This window comes from Ctenopharyngodon idella, chromosome 2 (genome assembly GCF_019924925.1).
Source record: "Ctenopharyngodon idella isolate HZGC_01 chromosome 2, HZGC01, whole genome shotgun sequence".
Classification (NCBI taxonomy): Eukaryota; Metazoa; Chordata; class Actinopteri; order Cypriniformes; family Xenocyprididae; genus Ctenopharyngodon; species Ctenopharyngodon idella.
Window position 1 is genome coordinate 17,770,947 of NC_067221.1, and position 25,383 is coordinate 17,796,329.

At 36.0% G+C, this 25,383-nt stretch overlaps 2 protein-coding genes across 3 annotated transcripts; one reads left to right on the plus strand and one right to left on the minus strand.

The window, feature by feature from the left end:
• Positions 1-409: 409 nt before the first annotated feature.
• On the plus strand, positions 410-5,837 carry cdc20 (cell division cycle 20 homolog). Its single transcript, XM_051869737.1, has 11 exons — positions 410-607; positions 858-1,070; positions 1,145-1,290; positions 1,420-1,516; positions 1,645-1,770; positions 1,851-2,047; positions 4,303-4,397; positions 4,473-4,698; positions 4,794-4,919; positions 5,008-5,125; positions 5,255-5,837. The coding sequence occupies exons 2-11, from the start codon at positions 881-883 to the stop codon at positions 5,413-5,415; spliced, it is 1,482 nt and encodes a 493-aa protein (XP_051725697.1). The 5' UTR covers positions 410-607; positions 858-880; the 3' UTR covers positions 5,416-5,837.
• A 971-nt stretch (positions 5,838-6,808) lies between these two features.
• On the minus strand, positions 6,809-20,352 carry elovl1a (ELOVL fatty acid elongase 1a). 2 transcript variants are annotated; one of them, XM_051869751.1, is made up of 8 exons: positions 20,119-20,352; positions 10,824-10,915; positions 10,463-10,653; positions 9,824-9,904; positions 9,211-9,267; positions 8,928-9,033; positions 8,339-8,478; positions 6,809-7,470 (listed from the first exon to the last, which is right to left on the minus strand). In XM_051869751.1, the coding sequence occupies exons 2-8, from the start codon at positions 10,882-10,884 to the stop codon at positions 7,159-7,161; spliced, it is 948 nt and encodes a 315-aa protein (XP_051725711.1). In that variant the 5' UTR covers positions 10,885-10,915; positions 20,119-20,352; the 3' UTR covers positions 6,809-7,158. The 2 variants fall into 2 exon arrangements, with proteins under 2 accessions (XP_051725711.1, XP_051725720.1); XM_051869760.1 differs by lacking the exon at positions 20,119-20,352 and adding an exon at positions 13,771-14,089.
• Positions 20,353-25,383: the final 5,031 nt, after the last annotated feature.

The window sequence follows — 25,383 nt, forward strand, 5'->3', positions numbered from 1 at the left end:
CTCTATTTGTAGTATTGTGTTCTTGTTATTTTGTTATTATGTTATTTTCTTGTAATTCTCTGTCAAGCTGGTGTATTTGCTGTATTTCTGTGAGCACATTAAAGTCTTAACGATTCAAATTCCTTGTATAAGAGCACATAATACAGTGAATCTCATTCCAGTTAACAACTCGAGCTGAATGCATGTTTCAGAAACATCATTCTGTCATACCTTTCCAAAATAAAAATTCGTAAAATATTAACAACAGACCAGCGAATGACAAATCAGGTTAAAATAACAAAACCAGAAACGAGCCTAACAAAGGACTCTTAATATGTAATGCTGTCAGGAAGTACTTAATGATGCGATTCACCAATCATCGCGCAGCATTCTGCCTGGCTGCCTTGGTAACAGCGAAAACTTTTGTTTTTTGAATTCTCCAATCACGACACGAGTTTAAGACATTTAAACTGGCGTTCATCCGTTAACTGTCTTCACCTGCTCAGATGAGACTTAACTCTGCTTGTGGAAGGACGAAGAAAGCAGGAAAGTTGTACATAAACAAGAGCGGCTACATTTTATTAACAATTTATTTGTGCTTCAGAGGAACGAAGTTGCTGGATTTGTGGTAAGATTAAATATAAAAGGTTTTGGTTTTTTTTACTAGTAAGTTAGGCTAATTATGAATATAGCTGCAGTAATCATCTTTGTTGCATTTCATAACCATTTACATGTATTATCCAATTATGTTAAAGCTTATGTAAAGCCTAAATATTTTTGCTTATTTGGTGTTATATAAAACATAAACATAAAACGGCGCTTCATCGTGCTTCACGTGCTTCATGTCGCCGGACCATCCTGTACACTTTCTTCTACAGAGTTGACCATCGCTGTAGCAGTAATGTCCCAGTTTGGGTTTGAGAATGACATTCACAATGTCCTCCGGCTGGACATGCCTATCACAAACGCCCCGATGGCGAGGTGGCAGAGGAAAGCCAGCACTTCCAACTCCACCAACACAAACTCCCTCTCACCAAACAAGAGCATCAGCAGATCAGTGAGCCTTTCCAAAACCCCCAGTAAAACCCCAGGTATGAGTCCAGCTCCTTGTCATTGTAGTGTTGGAGTGTCTTCAGTGTTACACATTCAATGTCTCTCTTAAAAGGAAAGAACGGCAAGACCCAAAACACCCCCTCTAAGGCAGGAGGAGATCGATTCATCCCAACGAGAAATAACAAACAGTTGGATGTAGCAAGTTTTCTTATTTCCAAAGAGAACGAGCCAGTGGAAGAAACCTCATCCTCTACAGCAGTAAGTTCCTGCATAATAATAGTAATGTGTTGTTGTAATATTATAAATCATTACAATAAAATTAGAATTATTAGAAGTGCATATATCAGGTTGTAGATGTTTTTTGACTGTTGATTAATGTCCTGGCAGCCAAATCAGAAAGCTTGGTCTGTGACCCTAAATGGATATGACATTGAGGAAGCAAAGATCTTGCATTTAGGAGGAAAGCCACTGAATGCCCCTGAGGGTATGTTTTATTATCTACTTTTAGTAGTAATACTATTAAAATTAACAACTTGTTTTTGGCTTATCGATTTAAGGTAACATCCTTGCACAAACTGGTCTCTAAAATGAACTCAACGCTATCTCCCACAGGTTATCAGAATAACTTGAAGGTTCTCTACAGTCAGGTTCCCACACCGGTCTCAATCAAGAAGAGCCGGTACATTTCCTCAGTTCCAGAGCGGATTCTAGATGCCCCTGATATCAAAAATGACTTCTGTGAGCTGATAGTTTTGCATTACACTATGATTTGAAGAGAATCATATGTGATTGAGACTAATGTGGCAATTTATGTTCAGATCTGAACCTGATGGATTGGGGAAGGCAGAACCTGTTGGCAGTTGGCCTTGCCAACCATGTGTATTTGTGGGATGCTGGTGCGGGGGACATTGTTTTATTGAAGAAAATGGAGGATGATAATGAGTACATTTGTTCTGTCTCATGGAGCAAAGATGGCAATTTCTTGGCCATTGGGACCAGTGACTGTAAAGTTGAGGTAATTGACTTATGTTTTCTCATACTGTGGTTGAATAATTATACTACAACGGTTCTCATCCTTTTTGACTCCAAGGCCCCCCATTGTCCAAGACCATATTCAAAGGTCCCCCAAAATATTTTGGTACTTCAGCTGTAATGAGACAATTTTATCTAATTGTACTGCTAGGTTTAAGTCATAATTCCACATTTTTAGGTAATTGAATATTCTTAAAGGATTAGTTCACTTTCAAATGAAAATTAGCTTAAGCTTTACTCGCCCTCAAGCCATCCTAGGTGTATATGACTTTCTTCTTTCTGATGAACACAATCGGAGATATATTAATAAATATCCTGACGCATCCGAGCTTTATAATGGAAGTGAACAGGGGTCATGAGTATGAGCTGAAGAAAGTTCTTCCATTCACATCCATCCATCATAAACGTGTACTCCACACGGCTCCGGAGGGTTAATAAAGTCCTTCTGAAGTGAAGCAATGCGTTTGTGTAAAAAATCCATATTTAACAAGTTATGAATTAATATATCTAGCTTCCGTGTTCAACGTACGAAGAAAGTGTAAAACTCTTGCAGTTCAAAAAGCTTATGCTATGTCCTATGCCTTCCGTATTCAACTTATGAAAAAAGTGTAACTGACGCGACACCAGTTTACACTTACTTCTTAACTTGAATACGGAAGGCAGTCTGTCGAAAGCTAGATATTTTACTACATAACTTGTGGTGTGGTTTTTTTTTTTTTTTTTGTTTGTTTTTTTTTGTTTGTTTTGTCACAAACACATTTCTTCACTTCAGAAGGCCTTTATTAATCCGCTTATGATGGATGGAAGAACTTTCTTCAGCTTCTATTCGTGACCCCTGTTCACTGCCATTATAAAGCTCGGATGCGTCAGGATATTAAATGTGTTCATCAGAAAGCAGAAAGTCATATACACCTAGGATGGCTTGAGGGTGAGTAAAGCTTGGGGTAACTTTCATTTGAAAGTGAACTAATCCTTTAAGGATTTGCACATTACCAGTATTGCATGACTTTTCTAGGTGTTTGTGACTTATGGAGATTTATTCACTTTACTCACAAATAACACTATTTTAGAGCTTTTACGTAACTAGAAAAAAATATATTCATTATAAAAATACCCATGAGTTTTCCAGGTCTATACACTTAAAGGGTTAGTTCACCCAAAAATGAAAGTGTCATTTATTACTCACCCTCATGTCGTTCCACACCCGTAAGGCCTTCATTCATCTTCAGAACACAAATTAAGATATTTGATTAAATCCGATGGCTCAGTGAGACCTGCGTTCAAAGCAATGACATTTCCTCTCTCAAGATCCAGAAAGGTACTAAAAACATTTAAAACAGTTCATGCAAGTTCAGTAGTTCTACCTTAATATTATAAAGCGACGAGAATACTTTTTGTGCGCAAAAAACTAAAACGACTTTTCAACAATATAGTGATGGGCCGATTTCAAAACACTGCTTCGGAGCTTTGCAAATCGAATCAGTGACTCGGATCTCCTATCAAACGGCTAAACTGCTGAAACCACGTGACTTTGGCGCTCCGAGTCACTGATTCGATTCGTAAAGCTCTGAAGCAGTGTTTTGAAATCAGCCCATCACTATATTGTTAGTAAAGTCGTTGTTTGTGTGTGTGGGTTTTTTTTTTTTTTTTTTTTTTTTTTTTTTCCGCACAAAAATATTCTCATTGCTTTATAATGAGATAGAACTACTGAACTCGCATGAACTGTTTTAAATGTTTTTAGTACCTTTACAGAGGAAGTGTCATTGATGTGAATGCAGGCATCGGATTTAATCAAAAATATCTTGTGTTCCGAAGATGAATGAAGGTCTTACGGGTGTGGAACAACATGAGGGTGAGTAATAAATGACATTTTCATTTTTGGGTGAGCTAACCCTTTAACTCAGATATAGTGACTTTGTTTTGGTTCTTAAAGGGATAGTTCACCCAAAAATTAAAATTGTCACCACAGGTTGTTCCAAACCTGTGAATTAACTTCCAAGTTAATTTAGTTTCTCTTTGCGTTTAAGTTGTCTTGATGCCCCTTTGGAAGTTTGCTGAGGCCCTTTAGTAGAATCACTGTTATACTGTGATCCTAATGGATGTCTGTCTGTGATCAGTTTCTCATGATGGATGTTATGTAGAGATTGCAGCTTAAATGCATAAACCAATCAAAATATTGCTCTGCAAATTGCCATCTTGCCTGCTGAATTTCTTAAAGCTTCATTCCATTTCTTGCAGTTATGGGATGTTCAGTACCAAAAGCGTCTCCGCAGCATGGATGGCCATTCGGCAAGGGTTGGTTGCTTGAGTTGGAATGATCACGTTTTGTCTAGGTAAGGCCAGCATCTCCTTTCACTCTGCAGATTATATGCATTTGAGGTATTCAACACTATGCTTGTTCTCCACAGTGGCTCCAGATCTGGTTTGATTCATCAGCATGATGTTAGAGTAGCAGACCACCACATCTTCACCTTCGGTGGGCACACTCAGGAAGTCTGTGGCCTTACCTGGTCTCCAGATGGGAAATATTTAGCTAGTGGTGGTAATGACAATATGGTGTACATTTGGCCCATGACGACAGGCTCGGAATATCAAGCCATCCATGCTCTAAGTGAACACCAGGGAGCGGTCAAGGTAACTTGAATTTGGAAGGACGTGAACCCCTATTCCTGCTCTGATTTTTCCACTAAGGTTTTAGTTGAGATTCTTGTCCTTTTTGCACCCTTAAGGCTTTGGCATGGTGCCCTTGGCAGCCTAGCATTCTTGCGTCAGGAGGGGGCACCAGTGACCGTCATATTCGCATCTGGAATGCCAACAGTGGCTCTTGTATCAGTGCCTTAGATACTTGTTCACAGGTAGGCTCACCCATTGTATCTCTGCATGTCATAGTACACTTAATGTTATCTTGAGTGATATGATTACTACATCTTTGCTTTCTTCCAGGTATCATCTCTTGTTTTTGCACCAAATTACAAAGAGTTGGTGTCTGGCCACGGTTTTGCTCACGACAAGGTTATCATCTGGAAATACCCCTCACTTACTAAAGTTGCAGAGCTTGAAGGCAAGTTTGAGATTGTGCTTTGTGATTTGTGTGGTCACCCTTCCTTCAGTTAAATGTTACAACCACACTAAATTGTGAAAATGTACACTTAAATTCCTGTCTTTCTCTTTCCCCAATTATCTATCTCAGGACATGAAGACAGAGTCCTCAACTTGGCACTGAGTCCAGATGGTTCGACTATGGCTTCTGTCGCTGCTGATGAAACCATTCGACTTTGGAAGAGTTTTGAAAAGGATGCCGTCAAGAAACCAAAGCCTACCAACAGCATCATTCAACAACATATTCGATAATTATGAAATGTTAATTTTAATGCATCTAACAAACGGAGTTGGGAGGTTTAAAGATCTGAAGTGGTTTCCCCAAAAGTTTATTAGAAACTTCCATTGGTTTTATTGTTTGGCTTTCAAAGGGCTGGGCAATTCCATTCACAAACACTGAGGGCTATTACGTGCTGTCAGTCACTCCTGCCACAAGCTCTACACTAAGTTTTATTAGACACACCCTTATTCTTGTTTCAGAGGCAGTGTTTTTAAAAAATGGAAAAATTAAATGGGATTCCCAGAAGATCACCTCCGTTGCAAGTTAAACCCTTGAATAACCATTTTAGTGATTTATTGTTCCTACTCATGTTCTTGCATATTTAACTCTAAAAGTGATCACTAAATAATGTATAGAAATGTAATTTTTCAAATAAAGTTTTGTAAGGAAGTAATTGCTTTCCCCTTTTGACATGTTTATTGTATTTGCCTTAAGTGCGCCATTGCTATGTTCAATTAGTACAGTTTAATTTTGTAATATTTTAATGTATGGTTTTAAAAAGCGCTTTTAAGTGAAATGACGTATTGCCATGTTGGCAGAATGGTTAAATTAAAAACCACTGAAAGCCTTTTAGTTTTTGACATGCTTGAAATCATAAATGGAAGAGATGAATATTAGTTTGGAGTATGTGCTTTATTTTAATAAATGGCTTTTCCAGAACATGCAATTAAACTGCATGCGAGATTTGGTGATTTTTCTGATGTTCATAACTATAAAGTAAAGTCTGAATGTATGATAGAAAGCTCTTTATAATTCAGAAGTGGTGTTATTGTGAATACATTGATATGAAAACAACTGGGAAAAATGAGGATCAGTGCATTACAATAAAAATAAAACATCCAAGCATTACAGACTTAAATGCACAAAAAAAAAAAAAGACTGACACTTGAAATTTACTATGTGTATCGTAAAGGACAATTCACTGCACCAATAGACACTGTTGAATAGGTGAGGTACCCTTGTCAGAGACTGATTGAACATTGAATTGGTGCTTGTCAGGTCATGGAATTTCTGAGAAGTGTCATTGTAATCTGGTGATTGTTCGTGTTGGTTGGTGTCTGTTGATGCAGTGTCAATTGGCCTTTACATGCGAGACATCTGTCTTAAGCAGTCTAAATGCTTTGATATGTTCCTGATATGGGAACATAAGATCTTACATTTCTAAATGGGCATTAGTGTGCTTAAAAATGCATAAAGTGTCTATAATATATACATCATGTAAACAATGTTTGTTTCATTTCATTTTTGAATAAAAATCAACTTCACAAAGTGTTTAAGGCAAAAAAAAAAAAAAAAACATTTATTATAAAAAACATCTGATAAGTTACGAACAAACTCTAAAAAAAAAAAAGGACAACTCGTACATTTCCAATAAACTGAGAAAATATTTATTTACAGTCAAGTTTAAGTTTGTGAGAACTGTACAGTGTGCAAACAACTGGGAGACTCATATGCCAGGAAAAAGCCAAGGTCAACTGGATTAAACCACAGACATGCTGTCAGGTTTCAGAGTGACGTCAATGAAGCCAACTTCAGTGGACGAATTCTCTTCATGCATAGTGCTCCCCAGCCTCCAACATCCATAAATACAAGGAAAGGGGGACCCACCGCCAGATCCAATGTGCCATTTCATCTCCCATACAATCATAAAAAAAAAAAAAAATGAAAATTTGACAAAAATAATCTAACAACCATGTCTCTGACGCCAGGTCCACTTAGACCTCCTTCACTTTCCCATTGTGGGCAAATCCATTAGTGTAGTGCACAGTGCCGTTTTCCAAGTGTTTGCCATTGGCCACTACCACAGGCTCAATCACAGTGATAATGCCATTCTGTTTGGGTTTGTCCTCCTTAGAAACAGGTAGTCGCTTGCCCTTTACGTAAGCCTGAATCCAGAAGTTTGAGAAGAGGATGAAGAAAAATGTGCCATAGATCAAGATGAGATGAATGAAGATGGGAACTTGGTATTCACACTTTTCCATGAAGTAATACTGAGAGATGTGGACAGACACCAGTACAAACTGAATCTGTAGAAAATATGAGAAAAAGAAATATAATTATAATTGTTCCATAGTAAAAAATTTAAGTGCCCCTATTATGCTTTTTTGGAAATTATCTTTCATGTAGTGTGCAATATAGCTGTTTGTGAATGTAAAAAGTGCACGATAAATGGAGTTACTGTCTACTTGTGTCTACTTTGACCAGCCCTCAAACACTGTAGCTGTAGCTGAGGCCTGAAAGAGTTTGTTTCGGGTTTTCGACATGACGAGAAGGTGCTGCTTTCTGTGCTGCGAAAGCAAATCCACATTGCGAGCGCTTCCAAAAGATGAGGACTGCAGCTTGAATTGATATGGTAAAACCGACGGCATTGTTACTGTTCGTATACAAGTGTTGCAGAAGATCCAGAGCTGAAATTCAGATATTGTAATGGACGTTTCGTTTCAGTCACACACTGTAAGCGGTAGACCAATTACAACAGACTGGGCTGTCTGACCAATCAGAGAAGAGTAGGCTCTCGGAAAGGAGGGGTTTAAAGAGACCGGATCTTGAACAAACTGTTTTCAGACACTGTGAGAAAAGAGATACATGCTGCAATGTATTTTATGAGAAAATTAAAGTGTTTTTGACCTTGGATGCATGTAAAACTAATGTAGGAGACCTTCAAAACAAAATTAGGAACCTTCAAAATAGCATAATAGGGGCACTTTAAGAGAGAGAGCAAAAACTGTATTGATGGAAAGGAATAGAATGTAAATAATTGCATTGAATTGGAAGACAAGTATAAATTATAATTTTACTTAATCTCAATTTATACACCATTTTGGTTAAACATTGATGCAAATGCAGTTCACATTAATCACATAAGATTAAGAGTTTAAATGAGTTTCCACTAACCAGTTGGATAGCCGTCATGTACTTTTTCCACCAAAGATACTTCTGGAAGCGTGGCCCTGCAGCAGCTAGACCGTAGTAGGTGTACATGATGACGTGGACACACGCGTTCACCAAAGCATGGAAAGAACCCATGCCACCAGCTGTCATTTTCACATGAAAATAAATGGAAGTAATTGAAATTAGACATCTTTACACCAGTTAAAGGGATAGTTCACCCAAAAATAAAAAATTCTGTCATCATTTCCTCCCCCTCAAGTTGTTCCAAACCTGTGTAAATTTCTTCGTTCTGCTGTACACAAAGGAAGATATTTGGAAGAATGATCTCGCCCCACATTGGAACAACTTGAGGGGAAGTAAATGATGACAGAATTTTCATTTTTGGGTGAACTATCCCTTTAATACACATTAAACTTATTCCCTGAGAGTTACTTTGTCCACACGCAGGAAAGAAAGTCTTTTATAGGAACAAAAAATGCCACCTAATTTCACAGGCTACTAAAATCACAAGCTTTTTTTGATTTTCATAGTTTTAGTACTATTTGGTACTACTGATCTATTAAACCAGGGACTACAGCATTGACAGACTCACCAGGAGTAAGAGTAATGCCCCACCACCAAGTCCAGGGCAAGATGGAATGATGGAAGATATGCAGGAACGTCACCTGACTGTGCTTCTTTCTCAACACAAAAAACACCTGGATCACAGACACAGTTCTTGTTAACTCAAGTAACAAACCATCCTGTAGTTAGTGAGGAAGCTACTGTATATTGTGCCAAATGCCTATGGATATCCTATTCCAAATACAAGTATTGCAACACACACAAATTTAAAAAAATGATAATCACAGCATGGAGACATAAATTGTTCTTACCGTATCTAGAAGTTCAACATATTTAGAGAAATAGAATAACCAGGCTGCTCGAACCATCTGAGGATATAAGGAGAAACACAATTAGCAATATGCACTACTATTTAAAAGTTTGGGGTCTGTAAGATATTTTAAATATTTTTGAAAGACGAATGCATGTTCACCAAGTCTGCATTTATTTGATCAAAAACCCCATAGCTAGAAATATTGTGGAATATTATTACAATTTAAAAAACTGTTTTCTATTTTAATATATTTTAAAATGTAATTCATTCCTGTGATGGCAAAGCTGATTTTAGCATCATTACTCCAGTCTTCAGTGTCACATGATCCTTCAGAAATCATTCTAATATGCTGATTTGATGTTCAAGAAACAATATTACTTATTACAGTTGAAAACAGCTGTGCTGTTTAATATTTTTGTGAAAACTGATGCTTTTTTCAGGATTCTTTGATGAATAGAAAGTTTAAGAACAAGTATTGATTTGAAATAGAAATCCTTTTTAACATTATAAATGTCTTTACTGTAGCTTTTAAATGAATGTGTTCCGGCTGAATAAAAGTATTATTTCTTATGTCAGTAACATAAGAACATGTCTGAATGAAATAAACTTACTCTGAGAGCTTGAGGACTGTTGGAGGTGTCACAGAGGTCACATCTCCAAGTGTACGTTGTTCCCCAGCCAGACATCAAGAACTGTAAGCGTCAGGCAGATCGAAAAGTTACACAAAAGCACAAAAACATGGTTTGTTCATCTTTTCTCTTCTGTCATAATTTACTCACCCTCATGTTGTTCCAAACCTCTCTGACTTTCTTTCTTCTGTGGAACACAAAAGACGTTTATCAGAATGCTCACGCTGCTCTTTTTCATATAACGAAAGTGAATGATGCCCACAGGCTCAAAAATGACAAAAATCACCATAAAAGTATCAGAAAAATAGTCCATGTGTTGTCAGTCTGTTTGTCACACAAAAGTCTGCATTTATGATACTTTTACGGTGCCCATTTGTCATTTTTGGAGCTTGCCAGCTATGGTCAGCATTCACTTTCATTACATGAAAAAGAGTAGCTTGAAAATTCTGCTAAACATATCCTTTTGTGATCTACAGAAGAAATACTATTGTAGGGTAAGCACATTTTCACTTTTGAATCAGCTATATCTTTCTCTAGCAGTTCTCCTCAAAAACATCAGTTTTGGTACATAAATAAGTTTAGTTACACTCCCAAACATGAAAAATGAAAAAAGTTCCCTACCTCATAAACAATGTAGGCGTTGAAGGCCACCATAGAGAAGTTATAGACGATCATAGTTGTGTTGAGGCGGAAAGGTTTGCGATTGGTCATGAAACGTGGTCCCACGTATAAAACGAAGAACACATATCCCAGCAAGATGACCGTCATCTGAATGGGACTCTGCATCAGCGGATAATCACGCACTCTGGCATCTGAGCAAATTACAAATCAACTGATCAGCCACATGAAACAAGCCTGTATTTCTACAGTAGATTCTTAGTGGACAAAGCTTTAATGGTTTTTAATAGCATAACGCATTTAAAAAGCCAGTGATATTGGTGGTTTTTACTCTTCTAAGAAACATGATGCAATGAGCTCTTACCAGTTCTTTTCAGAAGATAGTCGTAGAACCTCCAGACGCTTGAAAACAGCTCTTGCAACATCTTGTCTTTATTTCTTCAGACAACTAATAAACTGGAGAACATAAGTAAAAGTGTTAAAAGTAGGCAAGCAGGCAATGACAATGCAGCAAATAAAGGCTGGTCAGAGTAATATGCTGTTATCAGGAGGACAGTGGAGTCAGAGTCAACAATGACAGCCCAGCAAAAGCAAACAAGAAACAGCTGGCCATTTGAACATGATACAAAGCCCAACCTGAGTGGTACACGATGTCACCAAAGCCAAACTATTATTATTACCAACTATACTATTGAGTGTACCACAATGTGTGTGTAGTTGGCACAGTTTTTTTTAAATCACAAATTTTAACCCAAAATCTTGATATGAATGTATAAGGGAAAATGGACCTGAAACAGGTCACCATTTTGCCTTTTCTAATTCATTCTTAATATTCGAATATTCTAGTCATTCGGTCAAGTGTTTTCATTTTTAAATAAATAAAATATTAATATATAACTATAGAAGTACACTTTGGAACTATAGAAGACCACAAATATAGGATGTAGTGAAGTATTTCATTTAAAGGGTTCACCCAAAAATGAAAATAATGTCATTTATTACTCACCCTCATGTCGTTCTACACCCATAAGACCTTCGTTAATCTTTGGAACGCAAATTAAGATATTTTAGTTGAAATCCGATGGCTCAGTGAGGCCTGCATAGCCAACAATGACATTTCCTCTCTCAAGATCCATTAATGTACTAAAAACATATTTAAATCAGTTCATGTGAGTACAGTGGCTCAATATTAACATTATAAAGAGACGAGAATACTTTTGGTGTGCCAAAAAAACAAAATAACGACTTATATAGTGATGACCGATTTCAAAACACTGCTTCATTAAGCTTCGGAGCGTTATGAATCTTTTGTGTCGAATCAGCGGTTCAGAGCACCAAAGTCACGTGATTTCAGCAGTTTGGCGGTTTGACACGCGATCTGAATCATGATTCGACAAAAATATTCATAACGCTCCGAAGGCCTCACTGAGCCATCGGATTTCAACAAAAATATCTTAATTTGTGTTCCGAAGATGAATGAAGGTCTTACGGGTGTGGAACGGCATGAGGGTGAGTAATAAATGACATTATTTTCATTTTTGGGTGAACTAACCCTTTAAGTACTTCATACAAATATACCATGTAGTCTCTTATATGAAGTTATTACTTAAGAAGCAATTACTTAAGAATGGACCCTTTTCACGTACTGTAATGACGCGTTTTAATGGTCATCAGCATCGTAAATCTTGCAAAGTTTTTTATATTTTCATTTTTTTTTTAAAAATGTATGTACATTTATAATACTTAGTATTGTATTACCTTTTCATCAAATTACAAAAAACTAGTTAACACTGCTGTGAGGGTGTTTCTAATACTGTGGCTATGGGAGTGAAGGTAAAGTTGACATCTTTCTCTCTTCTGACTGCCGTTATCAATCTCTCTCTATTTTTTTCATCTTTTTGAAAGTTGTGAAAACACTGTTGTTGAGTTTTTCTTTTGCTATTTGAGAAAATGGGAGCACAAAAATATATATTTAATGTATTCTCTCATTCGCCGCCATAGAATTTTACCCAACTATGATGACTTCCGCTTCTGAGAAACCCGGAAATGTGAAAAGGGTCTATTAGTAAAATGTCATTTAAAATAGTTTAGCAGCACATCAACTTTTCAAAAGTATTTCACATCAGTTGCCCTTGCAAAAATGTTGGAAAACAACATGAAGCAGGACATCAGGACAAGCAAAAAAATGGGACCATTCACCAGCACCTTTCTTGCTCTGTATGTCAATGTTGAGCAACACTGAGAAGATTGAATGAACAGACTAGTTAGTGTGTTTCTACAGCTCAAAACGCACATGGGATCCGACCAGACAAACTGAACAGGGCTATAAAGACTTAGGCCTGGTTTCACAGACAGGGCTTAAATTAAGCCAGGACTAGGCTTTTGTTAAATTAGGGCATTTAAGTAGCTTTCTTAGAAAAGAAACATTACTGGTGTGCATCTTGAGACAAAACAATGGCACTGATATATTTTAAGATATTAGTCTTGGACTAGGCTTAAGTCTTGTCTGTGAAATCGGGTATTAATGCAATTCTCTACAGCTGTTTGTATGTGGGTCGATCTTCAGCAGGAAAACAATGGGATAGGACGACAAAGCACACTAAACAGATCCTTCATTGCTTATCTGCCTACACACCTAATGCATGACCACCTATTTCATCAGAAGAGAACAGAACCATCATAAAGACACAAGATGAAGGAGACACACGGTTGTTGTGATAAAAAAAATATTTTAAAATATGACATGACTTTTACTGTCTTCACGCTCTTAGAATCACACAAAGTTGCTTATAAGTGTCCATAAAAACCTTAAACCCTTCAATATGGTGCGAGCTCTGAATCGGTACAAAATTGTCTAAAAACTCCAGGAAATTCAAACGAAACACCCTAAAGTCATTCATGTAGTAATGATTAATCTGATGTCATCTGTACTACCTGGACTCCAATGAATAGTGCAATAGTGCAAAGCCAGTCAAACTGGTGAGGTGGAGAAATGAAGATATCTATCCTGTCACAGAATCAGATTAACTCACTAGACAGGAACTGCTAATGACAACATCACGAAAATGAATCACAGTCAATCCTACACAGAAAAAAATAATCATAAACAGAAGAGACACAAAAAACAAAATCCTAAGAGATGCAAAGATGGTCTAAGCTGACCAGATCTAGTGTCTAATCACATTTCTCAGTCACCTAAGTAAGCAGAAAATAGGCAAACTATCCCAAGAAACTATTTGATAGGAGACAGTGAGGGTTTCCCATTCATAATACAGCCCTATAAAAAATACAAAAGTATATTTTAAGCTTACCTGTTGTCTTTCTGATGATACAGTCACCCCAGCCAAAAATAAATAAATAAATATATACAAAAACAGTCTTAAAAAAATACTGCCCCACGGGGGCAAATAAATTGATGACAGACCCAAGGAAGCAGTGGAAACAGTCTCTGAACTTTGGTTCTTCCTAGTGTCCTTATCCTTTCTTTCAGTGGCCCTCAGCAGTTTTCACCAGTGATAGAATAAGTGACAGGCCAGTGGGAGTTTTGCCAAGGCAGAGGCCACGTTCAGAGGAGTCACTCCCTGCCTAATATAAACCTGAGCAGCAGCTCATTCTAAAGAGACAACACCCGCCTGGTTTCGGGATTGCAACCTGCATTCAACTGACAGGAACCGCCCTCTGAAACCTACCTCAAAACTCAACGATTGGCTCTTGAGAGTGAGGCAGGTCAGTGATTGGCTCTAATACTGGCTAGGTTTTTATTATGCACTGGAAGTAGGCGACAATCCAGCGGAGACTGCTCAACAATGAAAAGTCTTTTGTTTCCCTTGGGTCACAAATATGGGCCTATCCAGTGATAGTAAGACCAATACACAAAGCCAGAGAAAAATGGAAATATATGGGCAACATGTGTAAATATATATATTATATATAGGTTCTTTATAAGTTAGGTATAATAAATAAATAAATAATGTCATTCAGTATATTTTGTATTATTTATATATTAGTGTTTATTAATCTTTTGAAATATCTTTGTATATTTTTAGTTTTCACTGTAATTTTGGTTTAAGTTTTAGTAATTTTATGTTCTTTTGTCAGTTGTTTAATATTTTTACAATTTTTTAATATTTTGTTTTAGTAATTTTAGTACTTCAACTTTAATTTATTTCAGTTATAAAGCAGTTTTTTTAAAGGTTTCATCTTTCATCTAATTTTTACATTTTATTTCAGCTTTATTCCTATTAACATAAAACATATTTTTAATAGATTTAGTTTTAGTTAACAATAACAATACTAAAGCAGAAAGCCACCCTTTCTAAGAAAACCCAAGATATCTAGTGTAACTGAATGGGTTTACTTTCATGTGTCAAGGTATTTCGCTGATGGGCTATCAAGCTAGATGTGCTGTATCACAATGAGATGTGTTTTAAATCATAACTGCAACAGTGACAGACATATTGGATACATGTCCATATGTCTATAAGTCTGTGAGCCCTCTATCTCTGAGACACCATGTGGCACTTGTTCTACACAGGGACACTACCAGTCAGTTTCACTGGATTCCCGTAGCACTGGTCTGACCCGTTCCTCAGACGTTGAGGACAGGGTGTGGGATCCGTCAAACCGACGCATTCTTGTAGCAGTCCGGGAGGAGGTGAAGAATGACAAAAATGACACGAGTGGGGAGTCTCTGCGCTCAAGCTATTTTCTCTGACACAAAAAGCAGTTTGATAACTGACACGCTGAGTGTCATATCACAACCCACTAAAAAAATTACATTTAATCAATCGTATTTCACGTCTACAGAAATACATATTCTAACCCAGGTAATCTTATCATTCATCATTTATGACTAAAATACCCTTTTCTACAGTAAAAGCTTTGATATGGTTATGACCAGTTGTGTGAACTTCCTGTGGTTGAGGACAAACGCTGAGCCTTTAGATCAAGAGATAACAAAAGACAATCACGGACAAGCATCTAATTACATACCTCCACACATCTCTAGGAATGTACAGAATCTTTTCCAGAACTCCATTCAACTCTTTTATATCAAAATATGCACTCTTGGAAAAAAGGTTCATACACTCTTCTTACACTCATTCATACACTCTTAGCAAAAAAGGTAGCGTTCTTGACTCAATTTTAAAGAGCCCTTTATACCATATATATATATATATGAATAATACTTTCATGTTTAATGGGTTATTTAATTTGTTTCTAGTGATACATGAATTTAATTACATTTAATTCATAAAATGTAATAAAAAAAAACATAAATCCATAAAATGATCCCATGATGGGAACCCCTAAAAGGTTCTACATACGAAGTGCTTGACTGAACCCTTTAAGGTTCTATGTAACCTTTTCTTCTATATATAGGCAAATTATTTATAATAATTATATGATATATATACTTAGTTTAACAAGGATGTATATGTTTTATTAGCTTTGAAAACACCCATTGAGCCCAATGCCCAGACTCACTGAGCATGTCTGAAGGATACTGAGGCACAAAAAGCTAGTTTTAGCAATTAAAAAAAAAAAATTATATATATTATTATATATTATATATATATATATATATATTTATGTTTTTTTTATATTGCTAATCTTATATTTTAATGCTGTTTATTTGATTTATTTGATTACTGTGAAATATTATAACATTACATATTACAATTTAAAATAACCGCTTTATAATATAAAAAAAATTATAATTAAAATGTAATTTATTCCTGTGATGGCAAAGCTGAATTTTCAGCATTGTTACTCCAGTCTTCTGTCACGTGATCCTTCAGAAACCATTCTAATAATTCAAAAAACATTTTCAGAATTTTCTAAAGAAAAGCATTTATTTAAAATAGAAATGTTTTAAATGTCTTTACTGTCACTTTCGATCAATTTAATGAATCCTTGCTGAAGGAAAGTATTAATTCCTAAAATCTTACTGACCCCAAACATTTAAACGGTAGTATTTGTATGTTTTTCTTCTGAAAGTTTATAAAAGCCTAATGTTTGTACAGTATTTAGAAGAATCGTTAAGTTATATGCCAGTCGAGGTATGCTTTATTTTTTGTTATTATTATTAGTAAAACTCTCAGGACTTTGTGTGACATTCCATACTGTTATCATCACCTTATTCTTCACACGTCATACCTGAGGATCATATGTACACCTTTCCTTCACTGTACTTCCACCCAACACCTGACTGACCGAGAAAAACGTGTCTATGACTTTTCTCCATCACTTCCCTTTCCAGTAATATTTATGCTTCAAACTGCAGACAGGAAACCAACCTCTACGAACCAGGACATCACATAGGACATTTAGTCAATGTGTCACCACCAGTCACAGCAGTTCTGGTTATAGCTTTGACTCACGTAGACACCAAATACTTACATAATTATGCAGTAGATGTATTGATAAAATTACTACCATCCTATAAATTCTCAGAATTTTTATAAGTTCTCTATCATTTAGCAAATCGTGTGTGTTAGAAGAAATGTACTCAACACACACCTAAGCCAAGAAAATAATGGACATCAACCAAACAAACCACAGCAATCCTCAAATTGTGGGTCAAACTGAACAAGCAACCTCATACACTAATGTCCTGGGATAGTCTGAGAGCAAAATTGGTCATACATGATTCAATTTAAAGAATCAGCTGTCTCTCATTTCTCTCATTACTCTGCTGAATAAACCTTTGCTTCTTATTCCAGCCCTTGTGACTGAAAACTGAATTAATGTAATTTCGAATTACATTAAATGGGCGTGATTTTAGGACTCAAACTGATGACTAGACCTAAATGGATGCTATCCATAAGATCTGCTATTGATGCTGGTGAGAGATTTTCAGAAACAGGAGGGTGCTGGTCTGCATTCATGTGCTAATACAGACACATCAGCAGATTTTCAAGTGAAATGATGGATTCCATTCAGTATCCTTCAGTATCATCCTTTAAATTGTTTTAGCTAGTCTATTGAGTGAGAGGGAATAGCCTCTGTGAAAAGTAGTGAAACTGGACTGTCTCTTTCGGGCAAATTAAAGGAGCTCATAAACACCACTAAAAGACTCTTTCTCAGAAAATAAATTTGGACTGTAAATAATAGGGCATCATATCACACATTAGATGTATCTTTAAATGTTTGTTAAAAATTAAGAACTAAAGCCACTTCTATAAAACACTAAGATTTTAATTACTTTAATTGCTTACTTTATTTTAATATTCATATTATTAATATTAAATAATATTATTTAATATTTTACATTTAAATAATATAATTACAAATATATTTATAATATAATATTTATTTTATTTTTTTAATGTGTATATCTGACACATTACATCTCAACTGACTTTTTTCTATCAACAAAAATTTTAGGCTTTAGATTTTTGGAATATATATAAATCACTCAAAAGTTCGGGGTTGGTATTCGGTAAGTTTTTTTATGTTTTTGATGCACACCATCATTTTTATGCTCACTGAGGCTGAATTTATTTGATCGAAAATACAATATAAAACAGTAATATTGTGAAATGTTATTACCTTCAGAAATCATTCCAACATGCTGATTTGGTGCTTAACATTTTTGTGTAAACCATTTTTTTTTTCATGATTCTTTGATGAGTAGAAACTTCAAAAGAACAGCATTTATTTGAAATATACATTTTCTGTAATATTATAAATGTCTTTAGTTTCACCTTTGATCAATTGAATGTGTCCTTGCTGAATAAAAGTGTTAATTTATTTAAAAAAAAACAAAAAAAAAAACTTTTGAATGGTAGTGAATAAGGGAAAGTGTATTAGGTTCTGTAACTGGTCATAATTTCTTTTTTTTATTATTTTAAATCACCTTTTAGCTTGTTCACTTTTTAATAGTTCTTTTTATTTCTAATTATAACGCTATGGAGTTTAATTTTAGCCAAATTAATTGATGTCGTCTAAAGAGACGCTTGTGCAATCCACAGATTCTATTGCACAACCTCAATTTTGCAACACTTCACTTTATCTAAAATCTTGTAACTCACTGGATTAACAACAGAAATTGTATTGCCGGCGTCTAATCAATGAAAACATAACCGCTATTAAAAACATCAAGTGAAACTTCAGTAATACAACACCATGAATGAATAATGAATTTGGTCAGAAGAGCATAGAGGATGTCTGACGACTACAACCAGAGAGAAAAGAGAGATTTCGAGCCACACCTCACTCATTTATGCAAAGTCATAAGAAACCCAAAGCGATTATGTCACCTACTCAATCACGGATGCTATTCAGGGCGGATGGTATGCAATAGGACACAGGGAATGTCTTCTACATCTAAGAATAACCACTACTTAAAGCATCATTAAAGTCGTCATGAAACGGAAGTTATGATAGTCTTTGCTTCCCTATTTTGACATATATCCAAGATAAAGGCTTCTCGAAAAAAAAAAAAATGTAGGGCAAAACCTGATTTTGTTGATCAGGAATTGATTGGATGGTTGTGGTTTGCTATTGCTGTGATCTCATGTGAGTGACAGGTTGTCCTGCCATCACATCATCAGAGAAAAGAGTTATTTGATTAAAGATTGTGAGGATTATAAGCGAATTAAAAAAAATAATAATGATGTGCACGGATAAATCATTTATATTAAAAAAAAAAATACTGCAATTCCATAAAATATAAGAATAGTGAGTTTTGATTTCATGGTAACTTTAAAAGCATTGTTAAACTTTCTTATCATTTCTTATTATTCTGAAAGGCATTACTGTTACCAGAACCAAAACATTTATTTTGCAGTCCAGTTGTTGCCCACTCAAATCACTTAATATTAGAGAAGGTTGAAAGGTTGGAAACAATAGTAGCTTACTGAGAATAGTATGTCTTAAAGTTTGGGACATATACAAATAAAGATGCACGTGCTGACAAACAACTATAATGAAAGCACGTTGAGTAAAATACTTGTTGGCAGACCATCTTGGAGCTGCAACAAACCAGCATCTTTAAGAGGTCAAGCCTGTTAGTGGAACATGGGATGCTGCTTAGACCAGCTAGAAACCAGTCAGCACGTTCTAGAACACAGACACACAAGCTTAAGCTGGGTTTTCCAGAAGAAAGGACATTAATCATATGCGTGTTACGACAGCAAATTTCTTCATACTCTTTTCACCACTGCAAAATACATACTAACATTTGCTGAATCTGAGAAACACTCAAGTCTGCAAAGCAACTGAACACATAATGATTTTAAAATGCAGGTCTTCAAGTTCGTAACAAAGTACAGCTTTACACCTCCCTAGTGACTTAAAACCCAAACCAAATCCATCAGCAATGCCACAACACCCAAAGTCACACAAGGAACTACATTAGTGCACCAAAAGTCACATAGTAATGTTAATTAACCTGTTATCTGTGACTTGTAAGAAGACTATTTAAAATTCAGAGAAGGAAATACAGAAAAAACACGAATTGTGTAAAGTGCATCGTGGGTTACACGTTCATTCACAGGTCACCACAGTTCAATGTGTTACATGGCAAAAAATATTCAGCCCATTAATTATGTACTGCATTGCTGATACAGGATTGTAAAGCCACACATGTCACCTTACAGAAAAAAAAAAAAAAAATCACGAATAAGTTTACAACAGATACATCAAATGCCCACCTGATCAATCATGCGTCATGACGCAGGAAACGGTCTTGGATGTCCGGAAGGTCTGGATTTGTTTTTGTATCCATTATTTTCTGAGACATTTCTTATCATGTCAATCAGTTTGTATCAGGACACATATAAAGAGTTGTTTTTTGCTAAGATCAATTCAACATTATTTATACGGTCTTAAGTAGCGTTATTGAAATCAAAGTACGTCTAATATATGACTTATGATGAGCTAAATGATATCTGTGTGCTGTTGCTACTCCCGTATTGTGTTGTAATTGACACCCACTAGGCGTCGCTGTACTACATCAAAAAAGTATGCTTTCCACAAATGGATACAAATAAGTGCCCGAAACGGTACTTATATTTAAATAACTTAGAATAACTTATTTTTAAAGGTATAAAATAGATTTATGGTTATATATATATATATATATATATATATATATAGGCCTAATTAATATGTGAGACGTAAACATCAAATTAAGTAGCCAAAATGAATGCAATTAAAAACCTAAATAGGGTAACGTACAGAAATATTGAAATACCAAACCACTGAACAGAAATTATAATTATTGAATTATGTAGGCTACACTAAACTAATGTTTATGAAAGATTATGCTCACCAAAGCTGCATTTATTTGATCAGTAAAACAGTAATGTTTGAATTTTCAGCAGCCATTACTCCAATCTTCAGTGTCACATGATCCTTCAGAAATCTGATTTGATAATCAAGTAACATTTCTTATTATCATCATCAATTTTGAAAACAGTTGTGTAGCTTAATATTTTTATGGAAACAGTGATACATTTTTTGTTCAGGATACTTTGATAGATAGAAAGTTCAAAAGAACAGCATTTATTTAAAATAGAAACCTTATGTAACATTTTAAATGTCTTTACTGTAACTTTTGATCAATTTAATGCATTCTTGTTGAATAGAAGCTGACCCCAAACTTTTGAACGGTATAGTGCAGTTATAGTTAGTGTTAATATGCTAAAACTTGATAACTTATAGGCCTGACATTGTCCTTTGAACCCAAATCAGCCTTTCAGTTCAATTCTATTATCATATAGTTGGCCATTACCTCTAAATATCTTATTGTGGTGTGTTAATTTACTATGTAATTACTTTTTTTTTTTTTTTTAATCCATAGCAATAAACACAAGCACCAAAATTGTCATTGCGTCAGACATAGCGCCTTATTTTGTTAATGACACTGAATATTCAAATCTGTTCTACCTCTGAAAAGCTTTGTCGCTAGACTTCACACAATCTCATTGTCTCTTGCAGTTTCCGCCTCCCAGAGAAACAGCCTTGCAGACCTGTGATATGGATACAGAGCAGGTAGCTCACCTCTCTGGTAATTGAGTTCACAGCTGGTAGCTTTGCCTCAGTAGACTTCTCACCCAGGAGGGAACAAAGGCCATCCTCTTCCCCGGCAGGTCAGAGAGACTCATCAATAGCACAGACTTAAATAGATGTCGCAATTACGTGCCACAGGTCCAACGGGCTAATTATTGTCGGGGGCCGTAAGCTCTTTAGCGATGGCAGCCCACACTGTTCATTTATCCTGCATGCAGGAGGAACGGCTGTGCTGCAATGTTTCTGCAATGTTCATTTAACGCAGAGCATCATCTCATTGAGAACCTTCAATGCTTGTTTCCTCCATGACAGTAATATTGTTTGCAGATGTGGGCTGTTAATGATTCTGCCTGGTGTTAAATATTTCATGAATACAATCATACTAAATTAGCTGGGAATGCCAATTAAAAAATTGATGCTTTTAGTAATTACAAAATAGTTTGCAGTTTGGAGAATTTGTCATTACAAGAAATCTCCCTGAGGCAGATTACTTCCTTGGCATGAGTCAGGCCGAGGAACATGTTTCTGTGGAGGAGTCTGACTATTTGCGTCAAAACGCCCAGATCTGTGATAGCAGACTCCTTCATGCAGGTCTGACTGACAAGAATGATGATGTGAGGGGATTGCTGGAGAGGATGAAGATGTCGGTGGGAGAGCAGGAGGGCACAACTGCACGTCTGAACAGAATAAAAACAAGCCAGTTTACATACTGGTTCAGGAAGCTAGAAGAAAAACTTGAAGAACAGCAACACAGCAATAATATGAAATGTTATTACAGGCAGTGTTGGAGAAAGTTACTTTTAAAAGTAATCCATTACAATATTACGTTACTCAATAAAAAAGTAACTAATTGCATTACCTTTTCTCACCTGTTCTATTTTTGGCAAATGTAAAGGCCGCTTCACACTAAGGGTGCGTTCCGCTTTTAGACATACACTCGTGAACTTCCCTAAGCACCTCCCCTCGGGGGAATCCCTGCCACCATTTTGAAGTGCGTTCCACTTTGTCAAGTGGGCAAGGGAAGTTTATGTGGATAGGTCCTCGTCCCCTCTATTTTGACTGAGGGAGCGAGTCTGCTCAGATGTACACTTCAAGCAGCTCTATATCCCACAATTCAACTTGATTGTGACATCACAGCAGATTGCGCTTAACTGTAGTGTATGATATATTCATTATTTTGAGAATTAATCACATAATAGTGTATAATATATTGTTGAGATTTAAAGGGGTGGTTGATTATGATTGAACTTTTTTAACTTTAGTTAGTGTGTAATGTTGCTGTTTGAGCATAAACAACATCTGCAAAGATACGACGCTCAAAGTTCAATGCAAAGGGAGATATTTTCTTTTAAAGAATTCTCTGTTTAAGGACTACAACAAACGGCTGGTGGGGACTACAACGAGCTTCTTCCCGGGTTAGTGACATCATTAACCCTAAAATTTACACAAACCCTGCCCCCGAGAACACGCGGCAAAGGGGGTGAGGCCATGTTGGGCTGTTAAAGCTCCGCCCTCTTTTGGAAAGGGGACCGGGAGCAGCAGCTCACCAGCATTTAAAGGGAAAATACAAAAACGGCGTGTTTTTGCTCACACCCAAATAGGGGCAAATTTGACAAGCTATAATAAATGATCTGTGTGGTATTTTGAGCTGAAACTTCACAGACACATTCTGGGGACACCAGAGACTTATATTACATCTTGTAAAAGGGGTATTATAGGTCCCCTTTAATCGTACAGCTACCTTATGTTCACATTCAAAGTTTATACTATTGATTTTTTTTTTTTTTTCACTTGTGTAATTTTATTTTTCTCCAACAGCTCATATACTTATATGATTTTATATATTTTCTCCAACAACTTATGTGCATATATAATGATGCATAAAACAAATTCATAAGTAAAATGGGGTGTAAATAATAAATCAGCTCCATAGTGAATCAAGGGCTTAGTGAGTTCATTTAAAACTTACGCATGAGTTCTGCCAGTAGTGGGCACTCGTGCAGCATATGCAATGACGCACATCCGAGTCCACGAGATGGAGGGAAGTTAGCGAGTGAAGGGAATAAACATTTGAAGTGGAACGCAGTCTAAAAGTGAAATAAATAAGCCTCAGCCTGAAGGAAATGCAAATTCACGCCTGTACAGTAGAGGGCGCAACTCAAACAAACCTTTCAGATGTGCTGCCATTCCGGAGAAAAAAGTTCTTCATTCTTCAGCAATAAAAAAAAGAAAGAAAGAAGAAACACAAATGTGATGTTTATCTAAAGTAATTTTTTTTTATTAGTTTGATTGAGATCACTGAAGGTCAGCAGCAAAGACGGTTAAAAAAGTGAGATTAAATACATTATGGCCTTGTTTCACAGACAGGGCTTAGATTAAGCCATGATTAGGCCTTAGTTCAATTAGGACATTTAAGTAACTTTTATAAATATTTCTTTTAAAAAAAAAAAAAGTTCATCTTGAGACAAAAGTCTGTGAAACCGGGGGAAATGAATATTTGTGTTATTTGACATATTTAATTATTGCAGGTTTGCATAATATACTGAGTTTACATTTCACAGTTTTTATTCATTTTGAGGAGTACTGAAACTGAATCTGTTTTTGTGCAAGTGAGATGAGTAAATGCATGCTCACATTTAATCTAGAACTACATTAACCATCACACAAGCCTTAACGCCACAATGCACTTACTGCCGATTTCTCTCAACATGACGACAGGAGAAGCGTAAATTTAAAAGTAATGCGTTACTTTACTAGTTACTTGAAAAAGTAATTTGGTTATGTAACTCGTGTTACGGTATTTGTAATATGTTACCCCCAACACTGATGGTACAGGCACATACAGCATTTTGATGGAATTATTCATCACACTAATAGTGTTTTAGTGCAGTCTGGCTACAATTTTGTAAAAATTTCATATTAAAAATACACACTTTGTTTGCCCAAAACTGTGCATTGGTATTTTAGTTGTTGGCCACACATTTACACTTTGAATAGGTTAACAGGTAGGCCTACTGTTATATTCATCTTTGCTTTGCCCATTACTGACACATCGTGTAAAATAATGAACTCGTAATGTGTGATGAAATGAATTACTGCTCTGAATTATTTAACAATTATTATCTCTATTTGCAGCAATACTCCAAACAAAGGCGCAACACACACTGAACTGCCCAAAGCAGCACACATTAGATTTTTGTCATTTTTCTTTATTGTCAATTTTATACGTTGACATCTGCCATTATGTTTACAATGATGTTGTAATGTATTTTTTATTTTAAAAGATATTTCTAGTTATGTTTTGTCTATGGCTCTGATTTAATTTTACTCTCAATGGTGTAAACGAATTAGCCTGTTGTATTTGCACCTTCTCTGACACTACGTAAGATGTTTATGTCTCAGGGATGAATTACCGCCCATTGAACTGACAAAAAAAAGAGCTCTACTGATGTAATTCATTTCAGTTACCTAACTTAACTGAATTTTTGTTACATAAGTTCCTCTCTGTGTTATTTTGTCTAGTGAACATATATTTTTTTAAATTGAATTTTATGCTTAAAGACACTGTACAGAATTGAAGGACCCCAGCACACAAACAGGAAATGTGTCACTTCTTCTTCTTCACCCGTTAACGTCATTTGTTACCCAACTCTCTGGTGTTAATCCCGCTCACCCCCGGCTCCTTCTGTTGCCATGGATATGCCATCCCTATGGCAACTCGGGGCCTTTGTGGATGGTCTTGGGTCCTGACGGCGGAAGACTCATTACACATTCCCTTCCAGCTCCAAGTCAAATCAGTCAAAATGGGCAAACTCATCTGCCTGCTAGTACAGGAACCTCTGCGAAAATGTGCCACATCACGTCTTCACAAACACATTAGTGGATTTGATCATCAGTCTTAAGCG

Bases quoted from the DNA above. Each gene is read 5' to 3' on its own strand.
- cdc20 (XM_051869737.1), top strand. From the start codon at position 881: ATGTCCCAGTTTGGGTTTGAGAATGACATTCACAATGTCCTCCGGCTG. The intron at 1,071-1,144 runs GTATGAGTCCAG...CTCTCTTAAAAG, and splicing joins AACCCCCAGTAAAACCCCAG to GAAAGAACGGCAAGACCCAA. The intron at 5,126-5,254 runs GCAAGTTTGAGA...TATCTATCTCAG, and splicing joins TAAAGTTGCAGAGCTTGAAG to GACATGAAGACAGAGTCCTC.
- elovl1a (XM_051869751.1), bottom strand. From the start codon at position 10,884: ATGTTGCAAGAGCTGTTTTCAAGCGTCTGGAGGTTCTACGACTATCTT. The intron at 8,479-8,927 runs GTGAGTCTGTCA...TGAAAATGACAG, and splicing joins GGGCATTACTCTTACTCCTG to CTGGTGGCATGGGTTCTTTC. The intron at 7,471-8,338 runs GTTAGTGGAAAC...TATTTTCTACAG, and splicing joins ACATGACGGCTATCCAACTG to ATTCAGTTTGTACTGGTGTC.